At 57.9% G+C, this 14,895-nt stretch overlaps 1 protein-coding gene across 1 annotated transcript in view; it reads left to right on the top strand.

Annotated features, from left to right (window-relative positions):
* Window positions 1-14,815, top strand: part of LOC135441889 (filamin-A-like) — a 27,959-nt gene extending 13,144 nt beyond the window's left edge. The window contains exons 8-15 of the mRNA XM_064701446.1: window positions 1,089-1,253; window positions 3,635-3,838; window positions 5,239-5,391; window positions 7,957-8,079; window positions 10,419-10,447; window positions 10,796-11,033; window positions 13,695-13,832; window positions 14,745-14,815. Of these exons, the coding sequence (XP_064557516.1) occupies window positions 1,089-1,253; window positions 3,635-3,838; window positions 5,239-5,391; window positions 7,957-8,079; window positions 10,419-10,447; window positions 10,796-11,033; window positions 13,695-13,832; window positions 14,745-14,815 (1,121 nt within the window). The remainder of the gene's footprint in view (window positions 1-1,088; window positions 1,254-3,634; window positions 3,839-5,238; window positions 5,392-7,956; window positions 8,080-10,418; window positions 10,448-10,795; window positions 11,034-13,694; window positions 13,833-14,744) is intronic.
* Window positions 14,816-14,895: the final 80 nt, after the last annotated feature.

Raw genomic sequence — 14,895 nt, 5'->3', positions numbered from 1 at the left:
AAAAACCCCCTGACAAACACACCTGGCACACCTGGGGTCACTGGCACATCGCTGGCAGCCCCTTCACCGCCAGGATCACGCGTAAAAAACAGCAGGATTGGGGAAAAACCAGAAAATTTAGGGAAAAAACAAAGAAAAAACTGAAAAAAACGAGAAAAAAACCCCAAAGAAACCCACCAAAAGCCCTGACAAACACACCTGGCACACCTGGGGTCACTGGTACATCGCTGGCAGCCCCTTCACCGCCAGGATCACGGGTAAAAAATAGCAGGATTGGGGAAAAAACACAAAAATTCGGGAAAAAACAAAGCAAAAACTGAAAAAAATGAGAAAAAATAAAAAAAAAAAACCCAAAAAAACCCCTGAGAAACACACCTGGGGTCACTGGCACATCGCTGGCAGCCCCTTCACCGCCAGGATCACCGGTAAAAACACAAAAATTCGGGAAAAAAACAAAGCAAAAACTGAAAAAATGAGAAAAAATAAAAAAAACCCAAAAAAACCCAAAAAAACCCCTGAGAAACACACCTGGCACACCTGGGGTCACTGGCACATCGCTGGCAGCCCCTTCACCGCCAGGATCACCGGTAAAAACAGCAGAATTGGGGAAAAAACACAAAAATTCGGGAAAAAAACAAAGCAAAAACTGAAAAAAAGAGAAAAAATCCACAAAAAACCCCAAAAAAACCCCAAAAAAACCACCAAAACCCTGACAAACACACCTGGGGTCACTGGCGCATCGCTGGCAGCCCCTTCACCGCCAGGATCACCGGTAAAAACAGCAGAATTGGGGAAAAAACATAAAAATTCGGGAAAAAAACAAAAAAAAACCCTGAAAATAACTGAAAAAATGAGGAAAATCCCCAAAAAACCTGACCTGGGGTCACTGGCAATTCGCTGGCAGCCCCTTCACTGCCAGGATCATGGGTGAGGAACAAAAATTGGGGAAAAAAACTGAAAAAAACCCTTAAAAAATGAGAAAAAATCCCCAAAAAACCCCGCAAAAATAACCCCAGTGACCCCTGGGTGACCCCCTGACCCCTGGGTGACCCCTGAGTGACCCCTGGGTGACCCCTGTGTCCCCTCAGGTGACGATTCCCTGCGCCAGTCCCACCTCAAGGTCGGCGCCTCGGCCGAGATCCCGCTGGACTTTGGGGACATTGGGGACCTGAGCCAGCTGAGCGCCACCGTCACCGCGCCCTCGGGGCGGCGCGAGCCCTGCACGCTGAAACGGCTCCGGGACGGCCACCTGGGTGAGGGGACACCACTGGGGACATCATTGGGGACATTGGGGACATTGGGGACATCATTGGGGACACTGGGGACACTGGGGACATTGGGGACATGGAGCCCTGCATGCTGAAACAGCTCTGGGACGGCCACCTGGGTATGGGGACATTGGGGACATCATTGGGGACATTGGGGACATCACTAGGGACAGTGGGGACATTGGGGACATTGGGGATATTGGGGACACTGGGGACACTGGGGACATTGGGGACATCATTGGGGACATTGGGGACATTGGGGACATGGAGCCCTGCACGCTGAAACGGCTCCGGGACGGCCACCTGGGTATGGGGACATTGGGGACATCACTGGGGACATTGGGGACATGGAGCCCTGCACACTGAAACGGCTCCGGGACAGCCACCTGGGTGAGGGGACATTGGGGACATTGGGGACATTGGGGACACTGGGGACATTGGGGACACTGGGGACATTGGGGACATTGGGGACATTGGGGACATTGGGGACATTGGGGACATGGAGCCCTGCACGCTGAAACGGCTCCGGGACGGCCACCTGGGTGAGGGGACACCGGGGACAATGGGACACCATTGGGGACATTGGGGACATGGAGCCCTGCACGCTGAAACGGCTCTGGGACGGCCACCTTGGTGAGGGGACATCACTGGGGACACTGGGGACACCATTGGGGACATCATTGGGGACATTGGGGACATTGGGGACATGGAGCCCTGCACGCTGAAATGGCTGAGGGACGGCCACCTGGGTGAGGGGACATTGGGGACATTGGGGACAATGGGGACATCATTGGGGACATTGGGGACATGGAGCCCTGCACGCTGAAACGGCTCCGGGACGGCCACCTGGGTGAGGGGACACTGGGGACATTGGGGACATTGGGGACATTGGGGACATTGGGGACACTGGGGACATTGGGGACATCATTGGGGACATTGGGGACATTGGGGACATTGGGGACATTGGGGACAATGGGGACACTGGGGACATGGAGCCCTGCACGCTGAAACGGCTCCGGGACGGCCACCTGGGTGAGGGGACACCATTGGGGACATTGGGGACATTGGGGACATTGGGGACATTGGGGACATTGGGGACATGGAGCCCTGCACGCTGAAACGGCTCCGGGACGGCCACCTGGGTATGGGGACATCATTGGGGACATTGGGGACATCACTGGGGACACTGGGGACATTGGGGATATTGGGGACATTGGGGACATTGAGGACATCATTGGGGACATTGGGGACATTGGGGACATCATTGGGGACATGGAGCCCTGCACGCTGAAACGGCTCCGGGACGGCCACCTGGGTATGGGGACATTGGGAACATTGGGGACATTGGGGACATCACTGGGACATTGGGGACATTGGGGACATTGGGGACATGGAGCCCTGCATGCTCAAAGGGCTCCAGGACGGCCACCTGGGTATGGGGACATTGGGGACATTGGGGACATTGGGGACATTGGGGACATGGAGCCCTGCACAACAGCCACCTTGGTGAGGGGACACTGCTGGGGACATCATTGGGGACACTGGGGACATTGTACCCTATATCTCTGTCCCTGTACTCTCACTGTCCCTGTGTCCCTGTCCCTGTGTGTGACATGTCCCTGTCCCTGTGTCCCTGTGTGTGACATTTCCATGTCCCTGTGTGTGACATTTCCATGTCCCTGTCCCTGTGTGTGACATTTCCCTGTCACAGGTATTTCCTTTGTTCCCCAGGAGGTGGGGAGCACCTGGTCCATGTCACCAGGGGGGGAACAGCCCCTGCCCCTGTGTCCCTGTGTGTGACATGTCCCTGTCCCTGTCCCTGTGTGTGACATGTCCCTGTCCCTGTGTGTGACATTTCCCTGTCCCTGTCCCCATGTGTGACACATCCCTGTCCCCGCAGGGATCTCGTTTGTCCCCCAGGAGGTGGGGGAGCACCTGGTCCATGTCACCCGCGGGGGACAGCCCCTGTCCCTGTGTCCCTGTGTGTGACATTTCCCTGTCCCTGTGTGTGACATTTCCATGTCCCTGTGTGTGACATGTCCCTGTGTCCCTGTGTGTGACATGTCCCTGTGTCCCTGTGTGTGACATGTCCCTGTCCCTGTCTGTGTGTGACATTTCCATGTCCCTGTGTCCCTGTGTGTGACATGTCCCTGTCCCTGTCCCTGTGTGTGACATTTCCCTGTCCCCATGTGTGACACATCCCTGTCCCCGCAGGGATCTCGTTTGTCCCCCAGGAGGTGGGGGAGCACCTGGTCCATGTCACCCGTGGTGGCCTGGCTGCTGTCCCTGTGTCCCTGTGTCCCTGTCTGTGACATGTCCATGTCCCTGTCCCTGTCCCCATGTGTGACACATCCCTGTCCCCGCAGGGATCTCGTTTGTCCCCCAGGAGGTGGGGGAGCACCTGGTCCATGTCACCCGTGGTGGCCAACCCCTGCCCCGCAGTCCCCTGTCTGTCACCATCAGCCAGGCCGAGCTCGGCGACGCCTCGCGGGTGCTGCTGCGGGGCCCGGGCCTGAGCGAGGGCACCACGTTCCAGCCGGCCCAGTTCACCATCGACACCCGCCAGGCCGGTGAGACTGGGAGCACTGGGAGGGACTGGGAGCACTGGGAGGGGATTTGGGGACATTGGGGACACTGGGAATGGCACTGGGGACACTGGGAGTGACAGGGACAGGGCCTGAGCGAGGGCACCACGTTCCAGCCGGCCCAGTTCACCATCGACACCCGCCAGGCCGGTGAGACTGGGACGGACTGGGAGGGACTGGGAGCACTGGGAGGGACTGGGAGCACTGGGAGGGACTGGGAGCACTGGGATGGACTGGGAGGGACTGGGAGGGGATCTGGGGACACTGAGAGGGGGTTTGGGGACACTGGAAGTGGCACTGGGAGTGACAGGGACTGGGCCTGAGCGAGGGCACCATGTTCCAGCCGGCCCAGTTCACCATCGACACCCGCCAGGCCGGTGAGACTGGGAGCACTGGGAGGACTGGGAGGGACTGGGAGCACTGGGAGCACTGGGAGCACTGGGAGGGACTGGGAGGGGATCTGGGGACACTGGGGACGCTGGGAATGGCACTGGGAGTGACAGGGACAGGGCCTGAGCGAGGGCACCACGTTCCAACCAGCCCAGTTCACCATCAACACCCGCCAGGCCGGTGAGACTGGGAGGGACTGGGAGCACTGGGAGCACTGGGAGGGGGTTTGGGGACATTGGGGACACTGGGAATGGCACTGGGGACAATGGGAGTGACAGGGACTGGGCCTGAGCGAGGGGCACTGGGACGGACTGGGGGCACTGGGAGGGGCACTGGGGACACTGGTTTGTACTGGGGGATTTGAGGCTTTTTTGGGGTGGATTTTTTGGGGTCTGTCCTCACCCTGTGACCCCCCCAGGGTGCGGGGGCCTGAGCCTGTCCAGTGAGGGATTTTTGGGGTTTTTAATGGGATTTTTGGGGGTATTTTAGAGGTTTTTTGGGGTTTTTAATGGGATTTTTGGGGGTATTTTAGGGTGGTTATGTGATATGGCAGATTTGGTGTTTTTGGGGTTTTTTGGGGTGGATTTTTTGGGGGTTTTTGGGGTCTGTCCTCACCCTGTGACCCCCCCAGGGTACGGGGGCCTGAGCCTGTCCATCGAGGGCTTTTTGGAATTTTTAATGGGGTTTTTGGGGGTTTTTTGGGGGGTATTTTAGGGTTTTTATGCAATATGGCAGATTTGGTGGTTTTGGGGTTTTTTGGGGTGGATTTTTTGGGGGTTTTTGGGGTCTGTCCTCACCCTGTGACCCCCCCAGGGTACGGGGGCCTGAGCCTGTCCAGTGAGGGGTTTTTGGGGTTTTTAATGGGATTTTTTGGTGGGTTTTTTTGTGTTATTTCAGGGTTTTTAAGCAATGTGGCGGATTTTGGGATTTGGGGTTTTTTGGGGTGGATTTTTTGGGGGTTTTTGGGGTCTGTCCTCACCCTGTGACCCCCCCAGGGTACGGGGGCCTGAGCCTGTCCATCGAGGGCCCCAGCAAGGTGGACATCACCACGGAGGAGCTGGAGGACGGCACGTGCCGCGTGTCCTACTGCCCCACCGAGCCCGGCAACTACATCATCTCCGTCAAATTCGGGGAGCAGCACGTGCCCGGTGAGAGCTGGGGGGCACTGGGGGGGACTGGGAGGGATTGGGGGGCACTGGGAGAAGATTTGGGGACATTGGGAGATACTGGGGGGAGCTGGAAGGGGATCTGGGGACATTGGGAGGGGATTTGGGGTGACTGGGACAGGGTTGGAAGGCAATTGGGGGGCACTGGGAGGGACTGGGAGGGGCTTGGGGGACACTGGGAGGGACTGGGGGGCACTGGGAGGGATTGGGAGGGGATTGGAGGGAACTGGGAGGGGATTGGGAGGGAACTGGGGGGCACTGGGATGGACTGGGGGGCACTGGGAGGGGATTGGGGGGGACTGGGATGGGATTGGGGACACTGGGAGGGGACTGGGGGGCACTGGGGACAGTGGGAAGGGATTGGGGGGGACTGGGAGAGGATTGGGGGATACTGGGAGCTACTGGGAGGGAGTTTGGGGTCACTGGGAGGGGATTTGGGGTGACTGGGACAGGGTTGGAAGGCAATTGGGGGGCACTGGGAGGGACTGGGAGGGGCTTGGGGGACACTGGGAGGGACTGGGGGGCACTGGGAGGGATTGGGGGGCACTGGGAGGGATTGGGAGGGGCTTGGGGGGGACTGGGAGGGATTGGGAGGGAACTGGGGGGCACTGGGATGGACTGGGGGGCACTGGGAGGGGATTGGGGGGCACTGGGAGGGGATTGGGGACACTGGGAGGGACTGGGGGGAGCTGGAAGGGGATCTGGGGACATTGGGAGGGGATTTGGGGTGACTGGGACAGGGTTGGAAGGCAATTGGGGGGCACTGGGAGGGATTGGGGCACTGGGAGGGACTGGGATGGGCTTGGAGGGAACTGGGAGGGATTGGATGGGAACTGGGGGGCACTGGATGGACTGGGGGGCACTGGGAGGGGATTGGGGGGACTGGGATGGACTGGGGGCACTGGGAGGGGATTGGGGGGACTGGGATGGGATTGGGGACACTGGGAGGGATTGGAGGGACTGGGAGAGGATTGGAGGATACTGGGAGCTACTGGGAGGGAGTTTGGGGTCACTGGGAGGAGATTTGGGGTGACTGGGACAGGGTTGGAAGGCAATTGGGGGACACTGGGGGGGACTGGGAGGGGATTGGAGGAACTGGGAGGGATTTGGGGACATTGGATGGGGCTAGAGGGGCACTGGAAGGAACTGGAAAGGGACTGGGGGACACTGGGAGGGACTGGGAGGGAATTTGGGGGAGCTCTGGGGGTCCCGACTGACCCCAATTCCCCCCTCCCCAGGGAGCCCCCTCTGGGTGAAGGTGCTGGGGCTGGGGGAGCCTCATTGGGGATTTGGGGTTCTGAACTCAGGGCAATTTGGGATTTGAGGGGGGTTCTGGGGAATTTGGGGGAGCTCTGGGTCCCAACTGACCCCAATTCCCCTCCCCAGGAGCCCCTCTGGGTGAGGGTGCGGGCGAGGGCGGGCGGGGAGCCTCATTTGAGGAGAGGATTGGAGGATACTGGGAGCTACTGGAGGGAGTTGGGGTCACTGGGAGGAGATTTTGGGGTGACTGGGACAGGTTGGAAGGCAATTGGGGGGCACTGGGAGGGGGATTGGGAGGGACTGGGGGGGACTGGGAGGGACTGGGGGGCACTGGGAGGGATTGGGGGGACTGGGGGGGACTGGGAGCTACTGGGAGGGATTGGGGGATACTGGGAGGGGATTTGGGGACATTGGGAGATACTGGGAGGGACTTTGGGGGAGCTGAAGGGGGTCTTGGGGTCACTGGGAGGGGCAATTTGGGGATAGGTGGAATGGGACAGGGTTGGAAGGCAATTGGGGGCATGGGAGGATTGGGAGGGGATTTGGGGACATTGAGGGGATTTGGGGACCTTGGGAGGGGATTTGGGGACATTGGATGGGGCTAGAGGGGCATGGAGGGACTGGGAAAGGATTGGCATTTTGGGGGGATTTTGGGGATTCCGAACTCAGGGAAATTTGGAGATTTTGGGGGGGGTCCTGGGGGGGTCTCAGGAGGTTTTTGGGGGTCCCAACTGACCCCAAACCCCCTCCCCAGGGAGCCCCTTCTGGGTGAAGGTGCCGGGGCTGGGGGAGCCTCATTTGGGGATTTTTGGGGGATTTGGGTGGGGTTCTGAATCGGGCAATTGGATTTGGGGGGTTCGGATTTGGATTTGAGGGGGGTTCCGGGGGAATTTGGGGGAGCTCTGGGGGTCCCGACTGACCCAAACCCCCCCTCCCCAGGGAGCCCCTTCTGGTGAGGTGACGGGCGAGGGCGGGTGGGGAGCCTCATTTGGGCATTTTGGGGGGGATTTTGGGGATTCTGAACTCAGGGAATCTGGAGTTTTGGGGGTCGGGGGGGTCCTGGGGGGGTCTCAGGAGGTTTTTGGGGGGTCCCAACTGACCCCAAACCCCCTCCCCAGGGAGCCCCCTCTGGGTGAAGGTGCTGGGGCTGGGGGAGCCTCATTTGAGGGATTTTGGGGGGATTTGGGGGGTTCTGAACTCAGGGCAATTTGGGGATTTTGAGGGGGGTTCTGGGGGAATTTGGGGGAGCTCTGGGGGTCCCGACTGACCCAAACCCCCCCTCCCCAGGGAGCCCCTTCTCGGTGAAGGTGACGGGCGAGGGCCGGGTCCGCGAGAGCATCACCCGGCGGCGCCGCGCCCCCCCCGAGGCCAGCGTGGGCACCCCCTGCGACCTCAGCCTCAAAATGCCCGGTGAGGGTCCGGGGGGGTCCTGGGGGGGTCTGGGGAGGGTCCTGGAGGGGGTTTGGGGGGGTCCTGGAGGTGTTTTGGGGGGTCTTCAGGGGGTCTTGAGTGTCCTCATGGAGCCCCTGAGCATCCCTGTGGGGTGTTTGGGGTCCTGGGGGGGTCCTGGAGGTGTTTTGGGGGGTCTTCAGGGGGTCCTGAGTGTCTTCATGGAGCCCCTGAGCATCTCTGGAGGTGTTCAAGGGGTCTGGGGGTCCTGGAGTGATTTTGGGGGGTTTTGGGGGGTCTTCAGGGGGTCCTGAGTGTCCTCATGGAGCCCCCGAGCATCCCTGCAGGTGTTTGGGGTCCTGGGGGGGGTCCTGGAGCGATTTTGGGGGAGTTTTGGGGGGTCTTCAGGGGTTCTGAGTGTCCTCATGGAGCCCCTGAGCATCTCTGCAGGTGTTTGAGGGGGTCTGGGGGTCCTGGGGGGGTCCTGGAGTGATTTTGGGGGTGTTTTGGGGGGTCTTCAGGGGGTCCTGAGTGTCTTCATGGAGCCCCTGAGCATCTCTGGAGGTGTTCGGGATCCTGGGGGGGGTCCTGGAGCAATTTTGGGGGGTCTTCAGGGGGTCTTGAGCGTCTTCATGGAGCCCCCGAGCATCCCTGGAGGTGTTCAAGGGGATCCTGGGGGGGGTCCTGGAGCGATTTTGGGGGGGTTTTGGGGGGTCCTCAGGGGTTCTGAGTGTCCTCATGGAGCCCCTGAGCATCCCTGGAGGTGTTCGGGGTCCTGGAGTGATTTTGGGGGGCTTTTGGGGGGTCCTCAGGGGATCCTGAGTGTCCTCATGGAGCCCCCAAGCATCTCTGGAGGTGTTCAAGGGGGTCAGGGGGTCCTGGAGTGATTTTGGGGGGGTTTTGGGGGGTCCTCAGGGGGTTCTGAGTGTCCTTATGGAGCCCCCGAGCATCCCTGGAGGTGTTCAGGGGGTCCTGGAGCGATTTTGGGGGAGTTTTGGGGGGTCTTCAGGGGGTCTTGAGTGTCCTCATGGAGCCCCTGATCATCCCTGGAGGTGTTCAAGGGGGTCTGGGGGTCCTGGAGGGATTTTGGGGGGGTTTTGGGGGGTCTTCAGGGGGTCCTGAGTGTCCTCATGGAGCCCCCGAGCATCCCTGCAGGTGTTCAGAGGGTCCAGGAGTGATTTTGGGGGGGTTTTGGGGGGTCTCCAGGGGGTCCTGAGTGTCCTCATGGAGCCCCCGAGCATCTCTGCAGGTGTTTGGGGGGGTCTGGGGGTCCTGGAGTGATTTTGGGGAGGTTTTGGGGGGTCCTGAAGGTGTTTTGGGGGGTCTTCAGAGGGTCCTGAGTGTCCTCATGGAGCCCCTGATCATCTCTGGAGGTGTCCTGGAGGATATCTGGGGGGTCCTGGGGGGTTTTGGGGGTCCTTGGGGGATTTTTGAGTGACCTGGGGGCGTTTTGGGGGGTCCTGAGTGTCCCCCCAGAGACCTTTGCCTGGCTTTTTTTCCCCCTTTCTTTTTCTTTTTTCCTTTTTTTTTCCCCCAGAACTTTCAGGTGACTGCACAGGTGATCAGTCCCATATGGAAAATTTCCCCTAAATAACCCCATTTTCCCCCCAATAACCCCGTTTTTCCCCCAATAATCCCATTTTCCCCCCAATAACCCCATTTTCCCCCATTCTTTCCATTTTTCCCCCAGAACTCTCCATCTCCCCTGTCGCAGCCCAGGTCACTGGTCCCATATTGATCATTTTTACCCCATTTTCCCCCATTTTTCCCCATTTCTCCCCAGAACTCTCCATCTTGGACGTCACTGTGCAGGTAGCCGGTCCCACACTGACCATTCCCCATTTTTACCCCATTTTTACCCCGTTTTTCCCCCATTTCCCCCCCATTTTTACCCCATTTTACCCCAGAGCTCTCCATCTCGGACGTCACCGCGCAGGTGGCCGGTCCCACACTGACCATTCCCCATAGATAACCCCATTTTTACCCCATTTTTTTCCCTAAATAACCCGATTTTTCCCCATTTCCCCAGAACTCTCCATCTCCGATGTCACCGCACAGGTGGCCGGTCCCTCATTGACCATTCCCCATAAATAACCCCAATAATCACATTTTTCCCCCATTTTTTCCCCATTTTCCCCCCAGAGCTCTCCATCTCCGACGTCACCGCGCAGGTGGCCGGTCCCACACTGACCATTCCCATAAATAACCCAAATAATCCCATTTTTACCCCATTTTTACCCCATTTTTACCCCATTTCCCCCCATTTTCCCCCCATTTCCCCCCCATTTCCCCCCCATTTTTACCCCATTTTTACCCCATTTTCCCCCATTTTTACCCCATTTTTCCCCATTTTCCCCCAGAGCTCTCCATCTCGGACGTCACGGCGCAGGTGGCCGGTCCCACACTGACCATTCCCCATTTCCCCCCCATTTTAACCCCATTTCCCCCCATTTTTTCCCCATTTTCCCCCAGAACTCTCCATCTCGGACGTCACCGCACAGGTGGCCGGTCCCACACTGACCATTCCCCATTTCCCCCCCATTTCCCCCCCATTTTCACCCCATTTTTCCCCCATTTTTACCCCATTTTCCCCCATTTCTCCCCAGAGCTCTCCATCTCGGACGTCACCGCACAGGTGGCCGGTCCCACACTGACCATCCCCATAAATAACCCCAATAATCACATTTTTACCCCATTTTTCCCCCCAGAGCTCTCCATCTCGGATGTCACCGCGCAGGTGGCCGGTCCCTCGGGCCAGCCGGTGGCCGCGCAGGTGGTGCCCGGTGCGGGGGGCACGGTCGGGGTCCGGTTCGTGCCGCAGGAAACCGGCGCCCACCGGGTCAGCGTCAAGGACCGGGGCCAGCACGTGCCCGGGAGCCCCTTCCAGTTCACCGTGGGACCCCTGGGCGAGGGCGGCGCCCACAAGGTCCGGGCAGGGGGGCCCGGGCTGGAGAGGGCCGAGGCCGGGACCCCCGGTGAGTGCCCCAAAACGGGGTGGGGGGCACTGAAAATGGGATTGGGGGCACTGAAAATGGGGCAGGGACCCCGGTGAGTGCCCCAAAAACGGGGTGGGGACCTCAAAAATGGGGAGGGGGGCACTGAAAATGGGATTGGGGGCACTGAAAATGGGGAGGGGGGCACTGAAAATGGGGAGGGGGGCACTGAAAATGGGGAGGGGGACCTTGAAAATGGGATTGGGGACACTGAAAATGAGATTGGGGACACTGAAAATGGGATGGGGGACCCCAAAAATGGGATTGGGGACCCCGGAAATGGGCATGGGGACCCCGAAAATGGGATTTGGGGGTACTGAAAATGGGGAGGGGGGCACTGAAAATGGGGAGGGGGGCACTGAAAATGGGGCAGGGACCCCCGGTGAGTGCCCCAAAATTGGGATGGGGGAACCTTAAAAATGAAATTGGGGACCCCGAAAATGAGATTGGGGACACTGAAAATGGGGAGGGGGAACCTTAAAAATGGGATTGGGGACACTGAAAATGGGGAGGGGGCACTGAAAATGGGGCAGGGACCCCCGGTGAGTGCCCCGAAAACGGGGTGGGGGACCCCGAAAATGGGGAGGGGGACCCCAAAAATGGGATTGGGGACACTGAAAATGGGGAGGGGGCACTGAAAATGGGAGGGACCCCCGGTGAGTGCCCCAAAAATGGGATGGGGGACCCTGAAAATGGGGAGGGGGGCACTGAAAATGGGGCAGGGACCCCCGGTGAGTGCCCCGAAAACGGGGTGGGGACCCCGAAAATGGGGAGGGGGGCACTGAAAATGGGATTGGGGGCACTGAAAATGGGGCAGGGACCCCGATGAGTGCCCGAAATTGGGGTGGGGGGGGACCCCGAAAATGGGAGGGGGAACCACAAAATGGGGCAGGGACCCCCAATGGAGTGCCCCGAAATTGGGGTGGGGACCCCGAAAATGGGGAGGGGGGCACTGAAAATGGGGAGGGGGAACCTTAAAAGTGGGATTGGGGGCACTGAAAATGGGAGGGGGACCCCGAAAATGGGATGGAGCCAAGGGTTTCTGTGGCCTTATAGGGGAATTTGTAGGATTTACCCCACACTGCAGGGTTTTGGGGTGGTTTATGGGGGTTTTGGGGTTTTTGGGGTGATTTTTGGGGTGGTTTTTGGGGTTTTTGGGGTGATTTTTGGGGTGGTTTTTGGGGTGATTTTTGGGGTTTTTGGGGTTCCCTGACCCCGATCTCCCCCTCCCCAGCCGAGTTCAGCATCTGGATGTGAGAGGCGGGGCCGGGGGTCTCGGTGTCCTTATGGGGGAATTTATGGGATTTTCCCAGTACAGCCGTGGTTTATGGGGTTTTTGGGGTGGTTTATGGGGTTTTGGGGTGGTTTATTGGGTGGTTTTTGGGGTGATTTTTGGGGTTTTTGGGGTTCCCTGACCCCGTTTTTCCCCCTCCCCAGCCGAGTTTGGTGTCCAGCCCCACAATGCGGGGCCGGGGGTCTCGGTGTCCTTATGGGGGAATTTATGGGATTTTCCCAGTACAGCCATGGTTTATGGGGTTTTTGGGGTGGTTTATGGGGTTTTTGGGGTGATTTTTGGGGTTTTTGGGGCTCCCTGACCCCGTTTTTCCCCCTCCCCAGCCGAGTTTGGCATCCAGCCCCACAGTGCAGGGCGGGGGTCTCGGTGTCCTTATGGGAGAATTTATGGGGTTTACCCCATATTGCATTTTTGGGGCAATTTTTTGGGTTTTTGGGATTTTCCCAGTACAGCCATGGTTTATGGGGTTTTTGGGGTGGTTTATGGGGTTTTTGGGGTGGTTTTTGGGGTTTTTGGGGTGATTTTTGGGGTGATTTTTGGGGGTTTTGGGGTGGTTTTTGGGGTTTTTGGGGTGGTTTTTGGGGTGGTTTTTGGGGTGGTTTTTGGGGTTTTTGGGGTGGTTTTTGGGGTTTTTGGGGTGGTTTTTGGGGATTTTGGGGTGGTTTTTGGGGTTTTTGGGGTGGTTTATTGGGGATTTTGGGTGGTTTTTGGGGTTTTTGGGGTGGTTTTTGGGGTTTTTGGGGTGGTTTTTGGGGTTTTTGGGGTGATTTTTGGGGTTTTTGGGGCTCCCTGACCCCGTTTTCCCCCTCCCCAGCCGAGTTTGGTGTCCAGCCCCACAATGCGGGGCCGGGGGTCTCGGTGTCCTTATGGGGTTTATGGGGTTTTCCCAGTACAGCCATGGTTTATGGGGATTTTGGGGTGGTTTATGGGTTTCTGGGTGGTTTATGGGGTTTTTGAGGTGATTTTTGGGGTTCCCTGACCCCGTTTCCCCCTCCCCAACCAAGTTGGCATCCAGCCCCACAATGCGGGGCCGGGGGTCTCGGTGTTCTTATGGGGGAATTTATGGGGTTTACCCCATATTGTATTTTTGGGGGAATTTATGGGGTTTTTGGGATTTTCCCAGTACAGCCATAGTTTATGGGGTTTTGGGGTGATTTTTGGGGTTTTTGGGGTGATTTTGGGGTGATTTTTGGGGATTTTGGGGTGGTTTATGGGGTTTCTGGGTGGTTTTTGGGGTGATTTTGGGGGTTTTTGGGGTGGTTTATGGGGTTTTTGGGGTGGTTTTTGGGGTTTTTGGGGTGGTTTTGGGGTTTTTGGGGCTCCCTGACCCCGTTTTTCCCCCTCCCCAGCCGAGTTCAGCATCTGGACGCGCGAGGCCGGCGCCGGGGGTCTCTCCATCGCCGTCGAGGGTCCCAGCAAGGCCGAGATCGCCTTCGAGGACCACAAGGACGGCTCGTGCGGGGTCTCCTACGTGGTGCAGGAGCCCGGTCCGTGCCGCGTTTGGGGCTTTTATGGGGTTTTTATGGGGTTTTTATGGGATTTTGGGGTTTTTGGGGTGGGATTTTTAGGATTTTGGTGGTTTTGGGGTCAGACCCCTCCCCTAATCCCAAATCCCTCCCAGGTGACTGCGAGGTGTGGGTGAAGTTCAACGACAGCACAGCCCCGACAGGGGACAAAGCCGAGTTTTGGGGGATTTTGGAGCAGGAATTTTGGGGTTTTTTGAGCAGGATTTTGGGGATTTTTTGAGCAGGATTTTGGGATTTTTGGGGTCCCAGCTAATCCCAAACCCTTCCCCTATACGAGGTGTCGGTGAAGTTCAGGACAAAAACATCCCCAATAGGGGACAAAGCCGAGTTTTGGGATTTGGAGCGGGTTTTTTAGGGATTTTGGGTTGAGATTTTTGGGATTTTTTGAGCAGGATTTGGGGATTTTTTGAGCAGGATTTTGGGGTTTTTGGTCCCAAACCCTGACCCCAAACCCCTCTCAGGTGACTACGAGGTGTCGGTGAAGTTCAACGACAGCACAGCCCCGATAGGGACAAAAGCTGAGTTTTGGGGGTTTTTGTAATGGGATTTTTGGGATTTTTGAGCAGGATTTTCGGTTTTTTTGAGCAGGATTTTCGGGATTTTTTGAGCAGGATTTTCGGGATTTTTTGAGCAGGATTTTGGGGTTTTTGGGGTCCCAACTAACCCAAAATCCCTCCAGGTGACTACGAGGTGTCGGTGAAGTTCAACGACAGCACATCCCCGATAGGGAGCGAAGCCGAGTTTTGGGGTTTTTGGGATGGGATTTTTGGGGTTTTTTGAGCAGGATTTTGGGGATTTTTTGAGCAGGATTTTGGGGTTTTTGAGCAGGATTTTGGGGTTTTTGGGGTCCCAACTAACCCCAAATCCCCCCAGGTGACTACGAGGTGTCGGTGAAGTTCAACGACGAGCACATCCCCGAGAGAGGGGACAGAGCCGAGTTTTAGGGGATTTTGGGATGGGATTTTTGGGGTTTTTGGGATGGGATTTTTGGGATTTTTTGAGCAGGATTTTGGGGTTTTTGGGG

This window comes from Zonotrichia leucophrys, unplaced genomic scaffold (assembly GCF_028769735.1).
Source record: "Zonotrichia leucophrys gambelii isolate GWCS_2022_RI unplaced genomic scaffold, RI_Zleu_2.0 Scaffold_633_29258, whole genome shotgun sequence".
Taxonomy (NCBI): Eukaryota; Metazoa; Chordata; class Aves; order Passeriformes; family Passerellidae; genus Zonotrichia; species Zonotrichia leucophrys.
The sequence above is the reverse complement of the archived record's forward strand: the minus strand, read 5'-3'. Positions and strand labels throughout refer to the sequence as shown.